Genomic DNA, 21,089 nt, shown 5'->3' with positions numbered 1-21,089 from the left:
GATTCGCCATTAGAATGCATTGAGCCCTAATGGCGGCCTATGGGACCCTGCAAAATGGTGCCTGAAAAGGCGGGAAAATTACACAAAGGGCTATAATCATTAAAGAACTATTAACTCTTGTACTCCCGGATGGATCTTAGTGTGTGTGTGATGCAGACACTGATATAACAATAAAACATGGGAGCAGGGGAATATACATTTTCAGGTTATAACAAGGGTTAAATCACATTTCTGGACCTCAGCCCAGTTAACCCCTTGTCTCCCTGGTGAGGTCAGGGGATGGCCAAATGGGGTGCAACCCCTTTAATCCCGGGCCACCCCCTTTCTCCCTCTACAGTTCATCAAAGGTAATCTTAAAACACCGAAAGAGAGACGGTTGCATGAATACAAATGTAACACGGTACGACTTGCTAGTGCAACAGAAAAATATACAATTGGGAGCAAACATGCTACTGTATATGCAGCTTGGGTGTAAATAAAAATGTATTACTAGTAAACCAATAATAATTATTATCAGTGTGAAACAGAACCGTCTGATATCCCAGAGATAAATGTAACAGGGTCTATGTATGTGTCACGGTTCATTACCATCTCCATATGCACTAAATATAGAATTCACAGCAGCAGTACTAACTCATGTAACAACATAGAAAACAATATTGTATCAGACCTGCAGTGTGGAGACTTGATGATCTAGCCGACACTCAAATGTGCCTCTCACCCTTGCTGCCATGTATGGACGTCGTGACGTCAGTCTGGCTCCGCCTCCCACCAGACGTACGTTTCGCGGAGGCGCTTTGTCAGAGGTGGTGATGTCTAGGTAACCGGAGGGGATATTTATGTGTAAATGACCACCTAGGAGACTATGCTGTTAGGGTTAATACCCTTTTGCCAATCGTTGGAATAACACAAACTTAGACTGTGAACAGAGCAGAATGTAAGGAGGGAACTGAACGGGAGCTGACCGTGTGTGTGCTTCCCATTGAAAAGTATAATGCAGAGTGCTGGGTTTAATGGAAAAGATGCTGTTGGTGACAAGCCAGCTGAGTGCCTGACATTTGAAGGAACAGACACTATTCAGATAGTATAATTTATAGTACTGAGAGTGAAATGTATTAGAGCCATCACAGCTAATTCCTAGTAACTGGGATAGAACTTTAACTCATGTTAGGCAGGAACAGTGACGAAGAATTAAACAGAGTGTAGTAACCGGATTACATAATCTGTTACTTGGTGAGAGACGGTAGAATGAATGGTAGTGGTGAATGGGGGTCCCACTTATATATATATTAAAAAAAAATAACCCCCCCTTTCTCCCCTCCCTGTACCACCCTGGGAATTTGAGCCAATCTCGCGATATGGGAATTAACGCGAATGTTAATAATGTGTGTGTTACTTTTGTTGTATTACAGCCTCAGGGATTATGTCATATCCAGGTTACCTCCTTCATATCAACATTGGCCAAAAGGGAGGAACTGAAGCATATAAACTGAGATATATTAAGGAACAAGAGGAGTATACACATCTACATGCAGCAGAAACTATCTTTCCCTATTAAAGTGCTTGGGAAATGTTACTGTCTTGTTTCTAATCTGCACAGTATGTGATACGTGATCCAGTTTGAAGTCTAAAAACTACAACTCCCATGATCCCCTTAGTGTGAGCATGCGCAGTAGGACACAGAGCTGTGACCTGGATGTAGTCAGTGTCTCCACTTCCGGGAAAGAGAAGATGAAGAAATAAAGTGGTGCAGGAAGCACACAGGAGCCTTTTCTGTAAGTAACTTACTTTGTATTCAAAGCATCAGAGCAGGTATATGCAAACACGTGGCGTTTCAGGACAGACACATCCTCTCCTCAGACCTTACACCTTACTGCAATAGTGACACAAACAATTATATATATCCCTAGGGGGTTACACAATTTACAGCCACTGCAGCCTCAGTACTTCCTTGTTGAAGTCTGACGTCATATAACGCTTGTGACGTCACGTCGCTAAGCAACCTGGAAAACCAATATCAAAATAGAGAATCACACAGGGACAGCTCAGCACACTTGCTGGAGAAGTCAAATTGCATAAGTTACACTTAAGTAACAGTAAATTGAAGCAACTATATTGGTGCCATAAAGGATATTTAATGAATATAAATTAGTCTGAAGAACTGGGACCTGCCATGCTGATATTTTCTCTTAGATGATTTTTCTGCCAAAACGAAGGGGTTAAAGCTGAAAAGGAGCAAGTTAAAAGATGGTTCAGTTTTATGAGCTTACAGTCAAAAGCAGCATTATTACACACATTTATCTGGGCATAAGATAAGACAAACTACAAACCATTTGGGATACATAGATTAAATTACATAACTCCTATTATAGATAGTGTAGACACAGAGGCACATAGGCTAGATCATAAGTGTTACAGTATCTAGTACAGCGGTGCGGAAACTGGGGGGGCGCTAGATTTTTTTGGGGGTGGGGAGGCGGGCACGGCAGTTATAGAGGTCCTGCACTCGCCCCCCAGCCATTTAAATTAAATGCCATGGGGGCGGCGCGAGGCATCTATAAAACACTTACCTTCCAGCGACGCTTTGTCCTGGTAACTCAGTGTCAAATTATGTCACGTTACCATGGCGACGTAACGTCACATGACCTTTTTTTTTTTTGCCAGTTTGAACTGCTGCTTTAATTTGAACCTAGCGGCGGGAAAAATTAAATCACTTGGAGCCCAAACCGACATTGTTACCTCATTAGACTGTGGCTCAAGGCTTTTTCTATAGTCCAGTTTCCAAATCAGTCCAGGGCATGTTATAAGCTCAGGTTGCTAATTAAACAAATTCCTGCTACAACACCTTGTTACATCAACCCCACTTTCTGTTTAGTTCCACCGGAAGAAAACTCACATTTGTGTCACTTGTCATCTTGTCGGGACTTTTTCATTACAACTGTGTTTTTATTTATTTTTAAGTAATAAAGTAGTCACTGGTGTGGCCTGTGGCTCCCATTCCAATCAAACTGTGGGTACATACAAGTGAGCCATTGCATATACATTGCTCTCCATTAACTTCTGTTCACCTCTAAAACTGTAGAGAAGAAAGAAAAGACAAGTCATATTATTAACATCTTGTATCTTTTTTCAGCTCTTCCTTTATAAAATAGACATTACTTTGAGACCTCACTATCTGTCCCAATTTTAGACTTGTAAATTGTGCAAGAAACGAGGAAGAACAGAACCTTGTGGCGTTGCAATACCACAGGAAAATCTACTACAGAACCTGCACAGAGCTCCGGTCTGGTATGGAGATGAATATGGGAAAGAGCTTGGTATCAAGTGGTACGCTGTGGAAAAGTAACGCGCCAGCACAAGGTAATCTGTAATATGTGTGTTTTTTACATCTCTATTGTTTTATTGCTGATGTTAAATTACAAATAATGATAGATCTGCATACACCATTACGGGTCAACTAGAATTTAATATCACTAAACCTGACTTGAATCAAAGGGCCAGATACATCAAGCTGCGGTAACCAAAAATGCCATATTACTGCCCATTAAAAGTGCTTTATTTTCGTGCAATGAATCAGTGTTGCAGCACCAAAAACTAAGCACTTTTTATCGGACCCGTTAGAAGCATGAGATCCGATACAAAACAGGCAAATATAAGTTTTTCAAGTAAAAACTGCCATAGATCAAGTTCTGTTTATTTATTGGAACGGAATGAACGGCAGAAATACCGCAAATATTTTATCACCTACTCTAGGCTGTGTTAGACCTGTCTTTCCTATGTATATAATGGCCAATATACTGCCCATTTTATACATAGGCAAGATGAGCTAAACCAATATGGAATAGATCAGTGGTTCCCAATCTGTGCGTGGCGCCCTGATGCGCCGTGGCTTGCCTAGAGGGGCACCACGATATCCCTCCCCACAATACAGCACGTGCTTGAGGGCAACCAAAATGGCAAAGGGCTGCATCCGAACCAGGCCGTTTGCGCGTTTCATGTAAGGTAAGCCTTACCACCTTATCTCAGAGATTAAGTAATTGCCAGAGTGGCTTTACTAGAATTTGTTTATAGCTTCTGTATAGGCTAGTATCAAAGATTTACCATGTCCACTTAAATGAACAGTTTCATAGCAGTATTTGCTGTGGTCAAATTAAATGATGCAGTAGCACTGCTTATCTGGAGTTATGATGGACTAATTTAACAGTGGTGATTTTATTTTAAAGAGCAAGCAGCAATCCATGTGCAGTAGTGGTGTCTGGGGCATGTTTATAAGGGAGACTAGAAGCACTTAATTAAAGTTACGAGTGATATTTCACTTTAAGGGTGGGGTAACTATTGGCTTCTGATAGGTAGATAAAATACAACCAAACCTCTTACACCTGTTTGATGCTTTATAATCACTTGGTGCATACTACAAGTTGGTAGTATCAGCTTGGTGTATTTAAAAAAACAAACATTAAATAAAAGTTTATGGTTGCCAAATGAATTACCATTAGAATTGCCTGGTACAGGCCAGTTATTTGGTATATAGAGTTTTAGCAATTCATTTTTGGATAAAAATTTTTTTGGAGACTGCCTTGTACGTTTCTCATCTCATTGACATTGAACAGCAGTATTTCTTCCCTCCCACCCCCACAAATGGTTGCCTCAGACAGCAACCTGTCTGTAGGAAGATTGCATGACCATATTGTTTTCATGATTGTGACGCTAAAGTCTGGTGATAAATACACTATTCTGCACTGGGTGTGTTTAGAGCATGGGCTTTGTAGTTAGTTTTTTTTATTCAACTTTGACTATCAATTAGGCCCCCTCCTCACAAGACATCCCATTACCTAGTTAATGTGTTACATTGGTTAAAATAGCTCCACAAACTGTAATGCTTGGGTGTTTTCAGGGTTTTACAGCATACTATAGATTTGTTAGAACTTGAAAAGCACTGGGTTCCCTGTAGGATGCCAAAAGCAAACAGCATGTACAGTAAGTGATTTTAGGTACACACATTCACAATTATTTACATGTATTGTATCTTGCGTATTTAATGTGAATTGCATCGCAAATGGTTTCTTCCCCTCCCCCAATATTAGATTGCATTTTAATGCTTGTCAGTAATATTAACTGTCACGGTAGCTTATGACAAGATATAATGAACACCAAATATCTGGGTTGAACTGAACGAGGCTTAGATATAATAAAATATAATGTATTCCTTGAAAAGATGAACACATCAATATAGTACAATTAACAGGCAAGAAGGTAACACTTACTTATGGTTGGGGGATGGAGAAGTATCCGCTAGCAATTCTCCAGCAGTCCAGTGACATTCAAGATGGTATCAGAAGCACAACTCTAGCAATCCAGTGACATTCAAGGTAGTATCAGAAGCACAACTCCAGCACAACTAAAAACTGTAGGGTTGACACAGTTTATATACCTGTGTAACCCTATCCTTAACATTGAATACATCCTATTGGTGAACAATTATCTGTATCCACTCCCTAACGTGGAGACTAACAGACTAACCCATGCCCTCAGGTAACAATTAGACTGGCAGAGTTTGTTGATTGATTAATACTTAATCCCTAGACATTGGGTAAACAATCAAGGCAGTTAACTTTTGATTACCGTGCTTAGCCTACTCAGCCGACTGCCCTTCATGACCTATTAGCCTAGCAGATGGCGTCTGCATTTTCAGACCAGATCCAAAATAAAATACATATACACTTTAATATCTACACATATTAATAAGTTCCATTCTGGTGGGCTCAGTGGGTCGACCTTTGCCAGTTTTTAATGCCTACAGTGACTCCACATATTGGCCAAATATCAACTCTCTGCGACCTCCAGAACTGGAGATACAGAAATGCACTTTAAAACATTAAAATACAGGCTCATAATGAAACATGGGAACAGGGGAACATACATTTTCAAGGTATAACAAAGTGCAAACCACATCCCTGGACCGCAGTCCAGTTAACCCCTTGTCTCTCTGGTGAGGTCAGGGGATGGCCATATGGGGTGCAACCCCTTTAATACCGGGCCACCCCCTTTCTCCCTCTACACCTCCCCTTCTTAATGGGTGACCTGTGGCCCACTGGCCCTAACGGGGAGTGGGGCACTGCTGGCACCCTTAACGAACTCAGTCTCAGAGGGATAGTCCTGACGTGAAAGTCCATCAGCATTGCTGTTTTCACTACCCTTTTTGTGCTGAATGGTAAATTCAAACTCTTGCAAGGCCAAGCTCCACCTTAGCAACTTGGCATTCTCCCCTGATGCCCTCTGCAGCCAACTCAGGGGGTTGTGATCTGTGAGGACCGTGAAAGCCCTTCCATATACATAGGGCTGGAGTTTTTTGAGTGCCCACACAATGGCCAAGCACTCTTTCTCAATGGTGGCATAGGCCACCTCTCTGGGAAGTAGTTTTCGGCTGAGGTACACCACAGGGTGCTCTCTACCGTCATCCCCCACTTGGCTCAACACAGACCCAATGCCATAGTCTGAGGCATCAGTCGGTATGAGGAAATGTTTGGTATAGTCTGGGGCAGCCAGTATGGGGGCCCCAGCAAGCGCAGTTTTCAGTGGCTGGAAAGCAGTTTCACAGGCAGGAGTCCAGGTGATAAGCACAGGCAGTTGCTTCTTAGTCAAATCAGTCAGGGGTTTGGCCACGGCGCTGTACTGTGGGACAAACTTCCTATAGTACCCTGCGGTGCCCAAAAATGCCATGACCTGTTTCTTGGTCTTTGGAACAGGCCACTGAACTATGGCTTCTACCTTGGCTGGCTCTGGTTTAAGGTGCCCTCCACCCACCCTGTGCCCTAAGTACAGGACCTCTGCCATCCCTACCATACACTTAGTGGGTTTCAAGGTAAGCCCAGCCTCCCTGATCCTATCTAGCACCGCAGCTACATGTCCTAAGTGGGAGTCCCAGGAATTACTAAAGACAGCAATGTCATCTAAGTAAGCCCTGGCATAGCTCTGCATCCCTTCCAGTAACCTATTGACCAGGCGTTGGAAGGTAGCCGGGGCATTCTTCATCCCAAATGGCATCACCAAAAACTCATAGAGGCCACTTGGAGTGATGAATGCTGACTTCCCTCTAGCCTCCAGGGTCAGTGGGATTTGCCAATAGCCTTTGCTCAAATCCATGGTGGTCAGATACTTTGCCCCCGCGAGTTCATCTAGTAACTCATCCATGCGGGGCATGGGGTAGGCATCTGACACCGTCCCAGCGTTGAGCAAGCGGTAGTCCACACAAAACCGGGTGGTCTTGTCCTTCTTAGGGACTAGAACTACCGGGCTTGCCCAAGGACTCTAGGACGGAGTAATTACCCCTAGGGTCAGCATCTCCTCTATCTCCCTCTCCATGCTGGTCTTGACCTCTGCTGACACTCTATAAGCGTGCTTATGCAGAGGCTGCAGGTCCCCTGTGAGCACTGGGTGTTTTGTGAGATGTGTGGTCCCTGGCATGTCAGTGAAGAGGGTGCTGAACTGAGCTAGCATGTCCCTGGCTTCTACCTGCTGCCTAACACTCAACTGTGCCCCTATCTCTACCTGCGCAAAGGAATGGAAGCAGGCACACGGTCTTTCTAAAGGTGCAGTTTATTGTGCCACCAAAGGTCCAACGTTTCGGCAAATAGATTGCCTTTATCAAGGAGAGGGCTACAGAACATGCTAAACATCCCACAATATATACACAAATGGGTACTCACCCCCCCACGATCACTGCTGCCTTGCTCCTGGATGTCAACGCCCCCATCGTGACGTCAGGGCGCCAGCGCGACGCAGCGTGATGACGTCATGCACCACCAGGGGAGGAGGAGACAGCCTCCCCAATGCCTGTAACAGGCTAAGATGGCTGTCCTGCAGGAAGCTGGAAATGTGTATAGTGGTGTATATATATATATAATGTATGTGTATAGTGGTGTATATGTGTGTGTGTGTATATATATATATATATATATATATACCCTATTTCCTTGATTCTAAGACGCCATCGATTCTAAGACGCACCCTTGATTTAATAAAAAAAAATGGAGAAAATCACCCCACTATATTAAATATGCAGAATTTTTTTCGGGGGGGAAGAGAGAGAGGGGGCGGGGGGAGAGAGGGAGAGTTGGGGGAAGAGAGAGAGAGGGAAGAGAGAGAGGGGGGAAGGGAGAGAGAGGGAGAAGAGAGAGAGAGAGGGGGGAAGAGAGAGAGGGGGGGAAGAGAGAGAGGGGGGGAAGAGAGAGAGAGGGGGAAGAGAGAGAGAGATAGAGAACGGGGGGGAAGAGAGAGAGGGGAGAGAGAGGGAGAGCGAGAGAGAGAGAGGGGGGGGAAGAGAGAAAGGGGGAAGAGAGAGAGGGGGAAGAGAGAGAGAGAGGGGAGAGAGAGAGAGAGAGGGGGGAAGAGAGAGAGGGGGGAAGAGAGAGACAGAGGGAGAGTTGGAGGGAAGAGAGAGGGAAGAGATAGGAAAGAGAGAGAGAGGGGGAAGAGAGGGAGAGGAGTTGGGGGGAAGAGAGGGGGGGAAGAGAGAGAGGGGGAAGAGAGAGAGAGGGGGAAGAGACAGAGGGAGAGTTGGAGGGAAGAGAGAGGGAAGAGATAGGAAAGAGAGAGAGAGAGGGGGGAAGAGAGGGAGAGGAGTTGGGGGGAGAGAGAGAGAGGGGGGGAAGAGAGAGAGAGGGGGAAGAGACAGAGGGAGAGTTGGAGGGAAGAGATAGGAAAGAGAGAGAGAGGGGGGAAGAGAGAGAGAGGAGTTGGGGGGAAGAGAGAGAGGGGGGAGAGGAGAGAGAGGGGGAGAGGAGAGAGAGAGGGGGAGAGGAGAGAGAGAGGGGGAGAGGAGAGAGAGAGGGGGAGATGAGAGAGAGAGGAGAGGGAGAGAGAGGAGAGAAGAGAGGGGGGGAGAGGGGGGGGGAAGAGAGAGAGGGGGGGGAAGAGAGAGAGAGGGGGAAGAGAGAGAGAGAGGGGGAAGAGAGAGAGAGAGGGGGGAGAGGAGAGAGAGGGGGGGAGAGGAGAGAGAGGGGGTGAGGAGAGAGAGAGGGGGGAGAGGAGAGAGAGAGGTGGGAGATGACAGAGAGAGGTGGGAGATGAGAGGGGGATATGAGAGAGAGGGGGGAAATGAGAGAGAGGGGGGGATGAGAGAGAGAGGGGGAGAAAGAGGAGAGGGGGGGAGAGGGAGGGAGAGATGGGGAAAGTGGGGAGGGGGAGGGGGAAAGGGGGGAGAGAGAGGGGGGAGGGGGAAATGGGGGAGAGGGTGAGAGAGAGGGGAGGGGAGAGAGATTGGAGGGAAGGGGAGAGAATGAAATGTCACACACACACACACACACACACACACACACACACACACACACACACACACACACACACACACACAGACACAGACACAGACACACAGAGACACACACACACACACACAGAGACACACACACACAGAGAGACACACACATACACTGAAAGAGAAAAACACAGAGAGACAGAGACAGACACGGGATGGGGTGCCTTGTGGTGCCGGCAGCACAGCTGTGAGTAGCAGAGGCAGACAGAGGGAACGTGGGGCATGCAGCAGCCACACACTGCTGAATGAATCTCTCCTGTGTGGGGGCGGCACTTCCAACAAGCAGAGCAGGGGAGGAGGGGGGCTTGTGGTGCATGCAGCACAGCGGTGAGTAGCAGAGGCAGACAGAGGGCTTTTGGGGCATGCAGCCACACACACACTGCTGAATCAATCTCTCCTGTGTGGGGGCGGTAATTCCAGCAAGGGGGGGGGGGGAGGAGAGGAAGCACGGGGCATGCAGCCGAATATACACAGCTCCTTTGGGGACCGGCACTTGGAGCAAGCTAGTGGGGAGTGTGGGGCATGCAGCCGATCATACAATGCTCCTTTGGGGACCGGCACTTGGAGGGGAGGGGGGGGGGGTATGGTGGCAGAGTCGTGGGGCATGCAGCGGGACACACTACTCCTTCTGTGTGGGGGCGGGGGGTGGCAGAAACGCAGGGGAAACGCTGAAAGCTGCTGTGGCTTCTGCAACGCCCCCTGGCTGTTTTTTGTGTGTGTTTTTTTTCAGTACATCGAATCTAGGACGCAGTCCCTATTTCAGCCACGTGAAAAAGGGAAAAAAAGTGCGTCTTAGAATCGAGGAAATACGGTATATATATATATGTATATATATATGTATGTATGTATGTATGTGTATATATATGTATAGTGGTATGTGTATGTTTTATGATTGAATGTGTGGTGTGATTGTGTGTGTGTGTGGTGTGTTGTGATATGAGTGTGTGGTGTGGTGTGATTGTGTGTGTTGTGATTTTGTGTGTTGTGTGTTGTGATTTTGTGTGTTGTGATAGTGTGTGGGGGTGTTGTGTGTGTTTTGTGATTGAGTGTGTGTGTGGTATTTCTGTGTTGTGACTGTGTGTGCGTTGGAAGAGGGGTAGTCTTATACGGCGAGTATATCCCAAACTCTATATTTTAACTGGAAAAACTGGGGGTCGTGTTATACGCCCAGTCGTCTTATACGCCGGAAAATACGGTACTTATGGTTGGGGGATGGAGAAGTATCCGCTAGCAATTCTCCAGCAGTCCAGTGACATTCAAGATGGTATCAGAAGCACAACTCCAGCAATCCAGTGACATTCAAGGTGATATCAGAAGCACAACTCCAGCACAACTAAAAACTGTAGGGTTGACACAGTTTATATACCTGTGTAACCCTATCCTTAACATTGAATACAGCCTATTGGTGAACAATTATCTGTATCCACTCCCTAACGTGGAGACTAACAGACTAACCCATGCCCTCAGATAACAATTAGACTGGCAGAGTTTGTTGATTGATTAATACTTAATCCCTAGACATTGGGTAAACAATCAAGGCAGTTAACTTTTGATCACCGTGCTTAGCCTACTCAGCCGACTGCCCTTCATGACCTATTAGCCTAGCAGATTGCATCTGCATTTTCAGACCAGATCCAAAATAAAATACATATACACTTTAATATCTACACATATTAATAAGTTCCATTCTGGTGGGCTCAGTGGGTCGACCTTTGCCAGTTTTTAATGCCTATAGTGACTCCACATATTGGCCAAATATCAACTCTCTGCGACCTCCAGAACTGGAGATACAGAAATGCACTTTAAAACATTAAAATACAGGCTCATAATGAAACATGGGAACAGGGGAACATACATTTTCAAGGTATAACAAAGTGCAAACCACATCCCTGGACCGCAGTCCAGTTAACCCCTTGTCTCTCTAGTGAGGTCAGGGGATGGCCATATGGGGTGCAACCCCTTTAATACCCCCCCCCCCCTTTCTCCCTCTACATTAACATGAAGTGTTTAAACAACGTATATATTACAATACTGTTTGTTTTCACTGAGCAGTGCATTGTAAAACTGTTTTGGGCCTACTCTCCTAGCAATTAAGGGTTACATTATTTGCAGAGACTAAGCAGTATGCTAAATGTGTTGGCATACTTTGATACCATTAATTGACTTAATCCCAGAATTGGGTCAGAATACAAGGTGGGCAGAATCTATTATGAATGCAAGTGATATGGGCAACTTTAAACCAAAATCTCAATTCTCACAGATGCCTTGTGATTTGCACTTGCCAACAAAGGTTTTGACCATCCAAGGTGTTTTTGTGGGTAAACCATCTTACTAAAAGTGAAAATATTTACTCCTTTGCTGTAAGAAGTAGTGGGAGTATTGGGTACTCAAACTGGATGGTAGCATTCTAATATTTAGCTTTCAAGAAGAGCTTTATTTTTTTTGCTAGATTACCCTACCATTCTACCATTATTGGGAGCTCACCTAAAAGCCCCCTGCTTATAACAAGTGTGATGCAGACACCCTTCCTTTGGAGAAAGCGTAGCGTACCAGCTATTCAATGCTTATACCGGGCATGGCTCAAGATCTCTGGTTGTTTATGCTCCCATTTATTTTTCCAATCATTTAAAGGGGAACTGTTAGGTTTTGGAGCCACCTCTCGCCCTCTCACCGGCTGCGGGCAGCGACAGTAAGAGGAGTTCCCGGCGCTGTCTCCTGGGGGGGTGGTTAATTTGTTTTATGAGGCGCTTCGCATCACTGCAGTGACCGAATGAGGTGAGCGCGGTGCTGCCGGTGCCAGGGAGCTATTTCCGGGGCTTCCCTCGCGGGCGGCTCGTGTTTCATATCTCTACCACCCGTCACTTGTCTGCCTGTGTGTACATAGGGGGGAGGGGCGAGGGCAGTTTGTCATCTCCAATGAAGTTGATTTCTCTAAATCTGTTTTTTTTTTTTTTCCAAAATTTTTTATTAGGCAAATACTTATTTCACATTGTACATGTCATACATGTTAATACAGCCTAATACAAGTTTTCTCCATTTTTTGGTTAAAGAAACCAGAAAGAAAGAGGAAAGCTCATCGCCCCCCTGACCCTCCTGGGGTTGTAAGGGGGGTGCGAGTATGGAAACAGAGGGTAAGAGTGTGGAAAAAGAGAGAAGGGAAGGTGGGGAGGGGGAAGGGGGAAGGAGGGGGGGGATACCTGTTGCTCATCACATCCTCAGAATATTTCTATTGGAGTTTCTGGACTCGTTCTTTTTACTTTTTATTTTTGGGTTAGGGACGCGGGGGTGCCATATGGGCTAGCCACGGGTCCCATGTTTTATTAAAGGAGTCCGTGGATCTTTTCAGAAATGCCGATAATTTTTCCATATTCATTACCTCTTGTATCCTATTTTTTATCGTTTGTTTTGAGGGGGGAGACACTTTCTTCCAGGCGGCTGCCACTGCACATCTAGCCGCTGTTAGGATGAAGGAGATTAATTTACTTGTTGGTCGGTCCACATTTTCTAAGGGCCTGGCCAACAGGTAGGTCAGCGGGTCAACAGGGATTTTGAGGCCGGTGACCTCTTCTATTAATTTTTGAGTGGTTCCCCAGTATTTTTGAATTTCCGGACATGTCCACCAAATGTGAGCCATGTCCCCCTTTTGACCGCAACCTCTCCAGCATAGATCGGACGCCTGGGGGTAGATTTGGTTTATTCTAACTGGAGTAAGATACCAGCGGAACAGTATTTTATATATATTTTCTTTGATTGTGGTACATATGGAGGTTCCTGATGCATTCTCCCAAATTCTTTCCCAGTCCTCTCGGTCTATAACTATTCCCAATTCTGCTGCCCAATGCAGCATATAGTCATGGGTGGGGGCTTCTATGGCCCTTTCCAATACTGCGTAAATTTGTGTTATAAGACCTTTCTGGTGGTCTGTTTCTCGACAGAGCCGCTCAAAAACTGTGAGAGGGGGAAATTTCAACGTTGGGGACAAGGTTCGAATAAAATGCCGAATTTGTAGATACTTGAACACGTCCAATCTTGCTATTTCATATTTGGTTTGTAGATTTTGATAGCTCAGGAATTCTCCAATGCTCAAGAGGTCAGCGATCGCTCTAATATTTTTTGCTTTGAATTGATCCAATTGTCTGGGCTCACAACCAGGAGGGAATTTCGGATTTTTGTGAATTGGTATGAGTTGGGATTGGGGCGATGTGAGCTTGAATTTATATTTGCATCTCGTCCAGATCTCCCATGTGTGTCTCATTGGGCCTAATTTAAATTTACTATTCTGCATGTCTTCCCTGCTCAGGGACCAAAGGCAAGCCGGCAGTGAAGGCGTCCCGGCGTAGTATGATTCTATATCTAGCCAACAGTATTGGTTTGGGTTGGCATTCCATACTACCACCTGTCGCAGTTGTGCGGCTAGGTAGTATTTGGTGATGTCTGGGACACCAAGTCCTCCTCTACCCCTTGATGCCAGAAGAACTGTCCTAGCGGTTCTGGGTTTCTTACCCTGCCAAATGAAGTGGAAGATTAGTTTTTGTATGTTTTTTAATTCTGAGCCAGGGATGTTGATCGGGAGCGTCTGGAAATAGTATAATAATCTGGGGAGTATGTTCATTTTAACCGAGATCATTCTCCCGATCCATGATATTTGATATCCTCCCCATTTCGCTAGGTCTTGTTTAATTTTCCGAAACAAGGTCGGATAATTTTGTTGATATAGGGATTGGTAGTTTCTCGCTATCTTTACTCCCAGATACTTGATACTCGAGGAGCTCCAATGGTAATTAAAGTTTAATTTGAGGAGTTTCACCTCTGGCTCTGGCAGGCTTAAATTTAGTGCTTCCGATTTATCGCTATTGATTTTATAGCCTGATATGTCTCCAAAATCTCGGAGTTCTTTTTGGAGGTTAGGTAGGGATGTTTGGGGTTGCGTCAGGGTTAAAATGACATCATCTGCGAATAGTGATATTTTGTGCTGCCTGTGTCCAATTTCTATTCCTTTGATGTCTCTATTTGTTCTTATTGCCGCTGCTAGGGGTTCTATGGTTAATGCAAAGAGGAGAGGAGATAGGGGGCATCCCTGTCGAGTTCCATTAGTAATCTCAAATCTCTGGTTACTGCCCCCTGGTAGTTTTACTGTTGCAGATGGATTTTGATATAATCTACGGACTCCTTCTAGATATGCGTCTTTGAAGCCGAATTTGCGCATAACATGGTCCATGAATAGCCAGTCTATTCTATCGAACGCCTTCTCTGCGTCCAGACTAAGGAGTAGTGCTTTGGTCCCTGTGAGATGGACATGTTCAATAATGTCAATTATCTTTCGGGTATTGTCCGAGGCCTGTCTACCTGCTACGAATCCCACTTGGTCTTTATCTATTAATCTTGGTAAAATGGGATTCAATCTATTTGCGAGTATTTTGCTATATAGTTTGAGATCACAGTTAAGCAGGGAGATTGGACGGTAGCTTCCACATTGCATCGGGTCCCTGCCTTCTTTGTGTATTATGGCCAGGGTGGCCAGGGACATTGACGTAGGGATTTGATTTCCTTCCATAAAATCGTTAAATGTTCTTAGAAGATGCGTGGATATTACTGGCAAGAATCTCTTATAGTAGACATTAGTGAAGCCATCTGGGCCAGGAGACTTAGTGATTTTTAATGATTTGACCGCCTCTTCCAGTTCCTCTTTTGAAATCTCAGCATTGAGGACTGTGTTTTCCTCCTCCGTTAGTGTGGGGAGCTGACACTTATCTAAGTAATGTGCTATTAATTCGGATGCTACTGATTCGGGGCGGCCCTTTTTGGATCTTAAGTTATAAAGTTCGGTGTAAAATTTTGTGAATTCGGCTGCTATTTTATTGTCACTATGTTGTATCTCACCAGACCTACTCTTGATCGCCGTGATTTGGGACCGTTTATGCACCCCTCTTAATTTAGTCGCTAGAAGTCTGTCTGCCTTGTTCCCTTTATCATAATATTGTTGGTTGGTCCATTTAAGGGCTTTCTCAACATCCTCCAGCTGGATTTGTCTAAGTTTTGCTCTAGCTGTTGTCAATGTTTTATATATTTTTTTTGAGGGGTTAGCTTTATGAGTTTGTTCTATTATTTTGATATCATCCGTGAGCTCCTTTATTAGTTTTTGGCGGGCTTTTTTCCTGTGGGATGCGATGGAGATGAATTTCCCTCTAATGGTTGCCTTATGGGCTTCCCACAGGATTGCTGGAGAGGAGACGGATCCTGAGTTAAAAAAAAAGTAGTCTCTAATGGCAGTTCTGATCTCTCTTTCTATCTCAGGATGGTTGAGTAGTGAGTCATTTAGCCTCCATGAGTAATTTATTGTCTTTTCGAAGGGTGTTGTCAAGGTTATGGTAATCGGGGCATGATCAGACCATGTGATCGGTCCTATGTCGGAGTCAGTTGTTGCCGCCACCACATTTTTTGTGGCCAGAAAGTGGTCTATTCGAGAGTAGGTCTGGTGAGGTGCTGAGTAGAAAGTATAGTCTCTCTGGCCCTGGTGTTGGGTTCTCCAGATGTCCACCAGTGAAAACTCGCTCAAGATTCCCCTAAACCTTTTCCCTGTGATCTGGGAGGGGGTTGTACGGGGAGGACCCATTGTGGTCGATCTGTCCTCGGTAGGGTTGAGGACCATGTTTAGGTCCCCTCCCACTATCATCGATGACAGATATCCCGGGTCTATGCCCTCGAGTACTCTCTTTAGGAATTCGGTCTGATTCTCGTTTGGGGCATATACATTGATAAGAGCGATCGCTGAGCCCGCTAGGGAGCCATATACCACTAGGAATCTACCCTCTGGGTCCGCAGTTGTTTTGATATGATTGAATGGGGTGCCCTGTCTGATCAGGACAGCTACACCCCTTTTTTTGCTAGTAAATGATGCGAAAAAACACATTGGGAACACTTTTTTGAATAAATTTGGGGGGTCCTGTGATGTGAAGTGGGTCTCCTGTAGAAATATGTCCCCCCCTGATCTTTTCATATCTTGGAGTGCTAGCCTCCTTTTACGGTTATTCTGGAGGCCCTTCACGTTGAGTGAGGTGAATTTAATTGTGGTTTGGCTAGCCATTTGGTTTCTTTTTTAGGGGGTGTCGTAAGGCCTCATCTTTCCCATTTGAGAGGCCCTGATTCAGTAAGTCTGAGTCTAGCTTATATCTCTGTAGGTGTGGGAGTTGTGAATTTTTTTTAGCTAGAATAGCTATTTTAAACTGAGGGGGGAGGGCGTGGGGGAGGGACAACAGGGGTAAGGCGAAGATCAGCTGGGACAGGGTCAGCTGATAGAAATAGGTTGTAACGATGCCTTGAAAAGGCTTCAACAAACTTTTGCCAGCTTTAAAAACAGCTGGCATTTGGGCTATAAGAGCCCTTCTGGGGTGGTTCCGGGTCAGTCCACCGTTGGACGTCTGAGGGGTCCAAACCCTCTATAGAAATTACTTAACCCCTTTTTTATGTAAATTCTCAATCCACAGGAGAGGGAAGATAGGGGAGGTGAAGGTGTGATTCAGGCAGTTTAAACATTTTGCATTTTTGTACAACATCTGCTGCTTAGTATTACACCGCAGCCCTACTGTGCACATTTTGATTTTCCACCCAGGCAGTTTCAACTTTCTTTTGTCAGTTTGCTTCGTCTGAATGGGAAGGGGGTGGAGGGGGGGGGGATGGGGTAGGGGGTGAGGAAGGGGTTGGGGGGTGGAGGGGGGGTGGGGGGGGGGCGGTTGGTGGGGGGGGGGTGGTGGGTGGTGGGGTGGTGGATGGGGGGGGGTGGGGGGTGGTGGGGTGGGGGGGTGGTGGGTGGGGGGGGTGGGGGGTGGTGGGGGGGGGGTGATGGGGTGGTGGGGGGGGGAGGCGGGGTAGTGGGGGGGTGGATTGGGATGGGGGGGGGGTTGACAGAACCTTTCCAACGATATAGGCCTTTCATATTTTTGTATGCTGCATCCATTATACCACTTTTTGCTATAAGTATGCAATATATTATCTGGGAATCAGTCAAGGCACCTTTTGTTTTCTTATAAATCCTTGCGTCCCCTGGATTCTATTCCAAGGAAAGGCATAGGTGTATAAACCACATTGCGTTTAATTCACAACTTTTATATATTTCCGGGGGGGAGGGGGTGGGTGGGGGGGGGGGGGGCTAGGGGGGGGGGGCAGGAGGGGTGAGGGGAGGGGCGGGGAGGGTGTGTGTGGGGGGGGGGGGTTGCGGTTCCTTTCCAACAGTGTGGGCATTTCACATTTTTTTATGTGCTGGGTCAGTTGTACCACTCTATACAATAAGTATGCTATACACTATCTGGCAGTCAGCCTAGGCACATTCAGTTTTCCTATGAGCCTTTGCTTCCTCTAGGTTCTGTTCCAAGGAAGGTCATAGGTACATATCGCTTATTGCATACATTTTTCAACTTTTGTATAGCACCCGAGGGGAGGGGGTTGGGGGGGTGGTGGGGGAGTGGGAGGGGGTTGGGGGGGTGGTGGGGGAGTGGGGGGGTGGTGGGGGAGTGGGAGGGGGTTGGGGGGGTGGTGGGGGAGTGGGGGGGGGGTGGTGGGGGAGGGGGTTGGGGGGGTGGTGGGGGAGTGGGGGGGGGGAGATGAGGGGGGGGTGGTGGGGGAGTGAGGGGGGGGAGGGGGGGAGTTGAGGGGGGGGAGGGGGGGAAGGGGGGGAGTTGGGGGGGGGAGAGGGGGGGGAGTTGGGGCGGGGGGGAGGGGGGGGAGGGGGGGAGTTAAGGGGGGGGAGTTGGGGGGGGAGGGGGGGGAGTTGGTGGGGGGAGGGGGGGGAAAGAGGGGGGGGGAGAGGGGGGGGGAGAGGGGGGGAGGGGGGAGGGGAGGGGGGGGAAGGAGGGGGGGGGGAGGGGAGGGGGGGAGAGAGGGGGGGGGAAAGGAGAGGGGGGAATGGGGGGGGAGGGAGGGGGGGAATGGGGGGGGGGAGGGGGGGAAGGGGGGGAGTTGAGGGGGGGGAGGGGGGGAAGGGGGGGAGTTGGGGGGGGGAAGGGGGGGAGTTGAGGGGGGGGTGGTGGGGGAGTGGGGGGGGGGAGGGGGTTGGGGGGGTGGTGGGGGAGTGGGGGGGGGTGGTGGGGGAGTGGGGGGGGGGTGGTGGGGGAGTGGGGGGGGGGGGTGGTGGGGGAGTGGGGGGGGGAGATGAGGGGGGGGTGGTGGGGGAGTGAGGGGGGGGAGGGGGGGAAGGGGGGGAGTTGAGGGGGGGGGAAGGGGGGGAGTTGGGGGGGGGAGAGGGGGGGGAGTTGGGGCGGGGGGGAGGGGGGGGAGTTAAGGGGGGGAGTTGGGGGGGGAGGGGGGGGAGTTGGTGGGGGGAGGGGGGGGGGAGAGGGGGGGAGGGGGGAGGGGAGGGGGGGGAAGGAGGGGGGGGGGAGGGGAGGGGGGGAGAGAGGGGGGGGGAAAGGAGAGGGGGGAATGGGGGGGGAGGGAGGGGGGGGAATGGGGGGGGGGAGGGGGGGAAGGGGGGGAGTTGAGGGGGGGAAGGGGGGGAGTTGGGGGGGGAGGGGGGGAAGGGGGGGAGTTGAGGGGGGGAAGGGGGGGAGTTGGGGGGGGGAGAGGGGGGGAGTTGGGGCGGGGGGGAGGGGGGGAGTTAAGGGGGGGGAGGGGGGGAAGGGGGGGGAGTTGGGGGGGAGGGGGGGGAGTTGGTGGGGGGAGGGGGGGGAAAGAGGGGGGGGGAGAGGGGGGGAGGGGGGAGGGGAGGGGGGGGAAGGAGGGGGGGGGAGGGGAGGGGGGGAGAGAGGGGGGGGGAAAGGAGAGGGGGGAATGGGGGGGGAGGGAGAGGGGGGAATGGGGGGGAGGGAGGGGGGGAATGGGGGGGGAGGGAGGGGGGGGAATGGGGGGGGGAAGGGGGGGAGTTGAGGGGGGGGAGGGGGGGAAGGGGGGGAGTTGGGGGGGGGAGAGGGGGGGGAGTTGGGGCGGGGGGGGAGGGGGGAGTTAAGGGGGGGGAGGGGGGGAAGGGGGGGGGAGTTGGGGGGGGGAGGGGGGGGAGTTGGTGGGGGGAGGGGGGGGGAGAGGGGGGGAGGGGGGAGGGGAGGGGGGGGAAGGAGGGGGGGGGAGGGGAGGGGGGGAGAGAGGGGGGGGGAAAGGAGAGGGGGGAATGGGGGGGGAGGGAGGGGGGGGAATGGGGGGGGGAGGGAGGGGGGGGGAAAGGAGAGGGGGGAATGAGGGGGGGGGGAAAGGAGAGGGGGAAATGGGGGGGGGGGGGGGGGTAGTGAGGGGGAGGGGGTAGGGAAGGGAAGGGGGTAGGGAGGGGAGGGGGGGGAGGTTAATGGAACATTTCAGACAGTACAGGCATTTCACATTTTTATATGTTGTAACTCTCATACCACTCTATGTAATGAGTATCTTGTATACTGTCTGAGAGTCAGCTCAGGCTTATTTGGTTCCCTCACTTCCTCTAGGTGCTGTTCCAAGGGAGGCATAGGTGAACATCACACATTATATATATTTTTCAACTTTATCTAGCGTCGAGGGGGGGGGGGGAGGGAGGGGAGTGGGGGGAGGGAGGGGGGGGAGGTTGACGGAACATTTCAGGCAATACAGGCATTTCACATTTTGTGTGTTACATCTGTTATATCACTCTGTCTCATCAGTATGCTATGTGCTGTTTAGAAATCAGCGAGGGTACTCATAGCTTTTCTATGTACTTTTACTTCCTCTGAATGTCGTTCTAGAGGGGGGAAGTATAAGGGGAGGCATAGGGTCATTTCACACATTATATATACTTTTCGGTTGTGGATCATGGGTTTATGTATATCATTCTCATGTACTGTGGACCTGGGTTTTGGGGGTGAGGGGGAGGGTGGGGGCTGGGAGGGGGGGGAGTGGGAAAGGAAACCAGGGTGAGGGGGGGGTGAGAGGGGGAGTGCGAGGGGAAGGGGGGGACGTGTGGTGGGGAGGAGGGGGGAGGGTGGGGAGGAGGGGGGGGGGAAGGGCGGGGGGCTATGTGCTTGGGTTGTGGTTGAGACGGGGGGAGGGGGGGGGGGCTGCGGGGTACTTTCTATGATTTAACCTTTTATTATACTACTCACGGCCTCCAGGGCGCAAAACCTCAACTTGTGTTTGTGCGTCCTTTAAAACAAATCGGCTGAACTGGGTCCTCGGGGTCGCAGTTGTCCTCCGTCTCTTGAGCCAATGCGTTTTTGTTGGATCAGGCTCTGCTGATTGCTTGTTGATGGGCCGTACCCCCCTCCCCCCCTATGGGCCAAAAAAATCATCCCGTGGGATCGGGACTACCGGCTGAAGGGGGGGGTGGAGCGAACACCCCTGCGGCCTCGTCCGAAAGACTGGGGATCGGGGCATGGCAGAACAAGGCCTGGAGCCAGACCCTCGTTGTTAACCGGCATTAGGGAAACCACGATCCCACTCCATCCGGTCGAGTTGAGTGTGGACCAGGATTTCGACTCGGCTGGCGGGATCTGCCTCGGTGTCATCGCGGGAATAGATGACATGTGTTCCACTGTGGGTAGCGGTTTCCAGTGTCGTCTTGATCGGGAGGTCAGCAGCTTCTCTCCAGGTACAGCTCCGGCCCGACGGGATACTCTTCGGTGTAGTTGTGGGTCTTCTCTCTCTCTCGGGATCGTGAAGGGGGGTGTTGTTTGGGTGCGGTGGCGGCTGTTACTTACTTGTCTCTGGAGTGCTGGGCCGCGATCCTCTCCGATGTCCGGGGTGGGTCTCCTGCGGTGTCTCCAGATGGCAGGTTGCCCGATAGCCATGCCTGAGGAGGGGTTAGGCCCAAGGCCTTTGCAAATGGGGCCATGTCCGCGGGGTATTTCAG

General features: G+C 49.2%; 1 protein-coding gene across 4 annotated transcripts in view; it reads left to right on the top strand.

Annotated features, from left to right (window-relative positions):
• Nucleotides 1-1,709: 1,709 nt before the first annotated feature.
• LOC142466698 (uncharacterized) overlaps nt 1,710-21,089 on the top strand; it is a 65,601-nt gene continuing 46,221 nt past the window's right edge. For 2 of the 4 annotated variants that reach the window (XM_075572010.1, XM_075572011.1), the window contains exons 1-2: nt 1,742-1,775; nt 3,134-3,360. In XM_075572010.1, the coding sequence (XP_075428125.1) occupies nt 3,291-3,360 (70 nt within the window). In that variant the 5' untranslated portion in view covers nt 1,742-1,775; nt 3,134-3,290. Of the gene's footprint in view, nt 1,776-3,133; nt 3,361-21,089 lie in introns of all 4 variants that reach the window. The other 2 variants (XM_075572009.1, XM_075572012.1) reach the window with 2 other exon arrangements.

Source organism: Ascaphus truei, chromosome 15 (genome assembly GCF_040206685.1).
Source record: "Ascaphus truei isolate aAscTru1 chromosome 15, aAscTru1.hap1, whole genome shotgun sequence".
Lineage (NCBI taxonomy): Eukaryota > Metazoa > Chordata > Amphibia > Anura > Ascaphidae > Ascaphus > Ascaphus truei.
The sequence above is the reverse complement of the archived record's forward strand: the minus strand, read 5'-3'. Positions and strand labels throughout refer to the sequence as shown.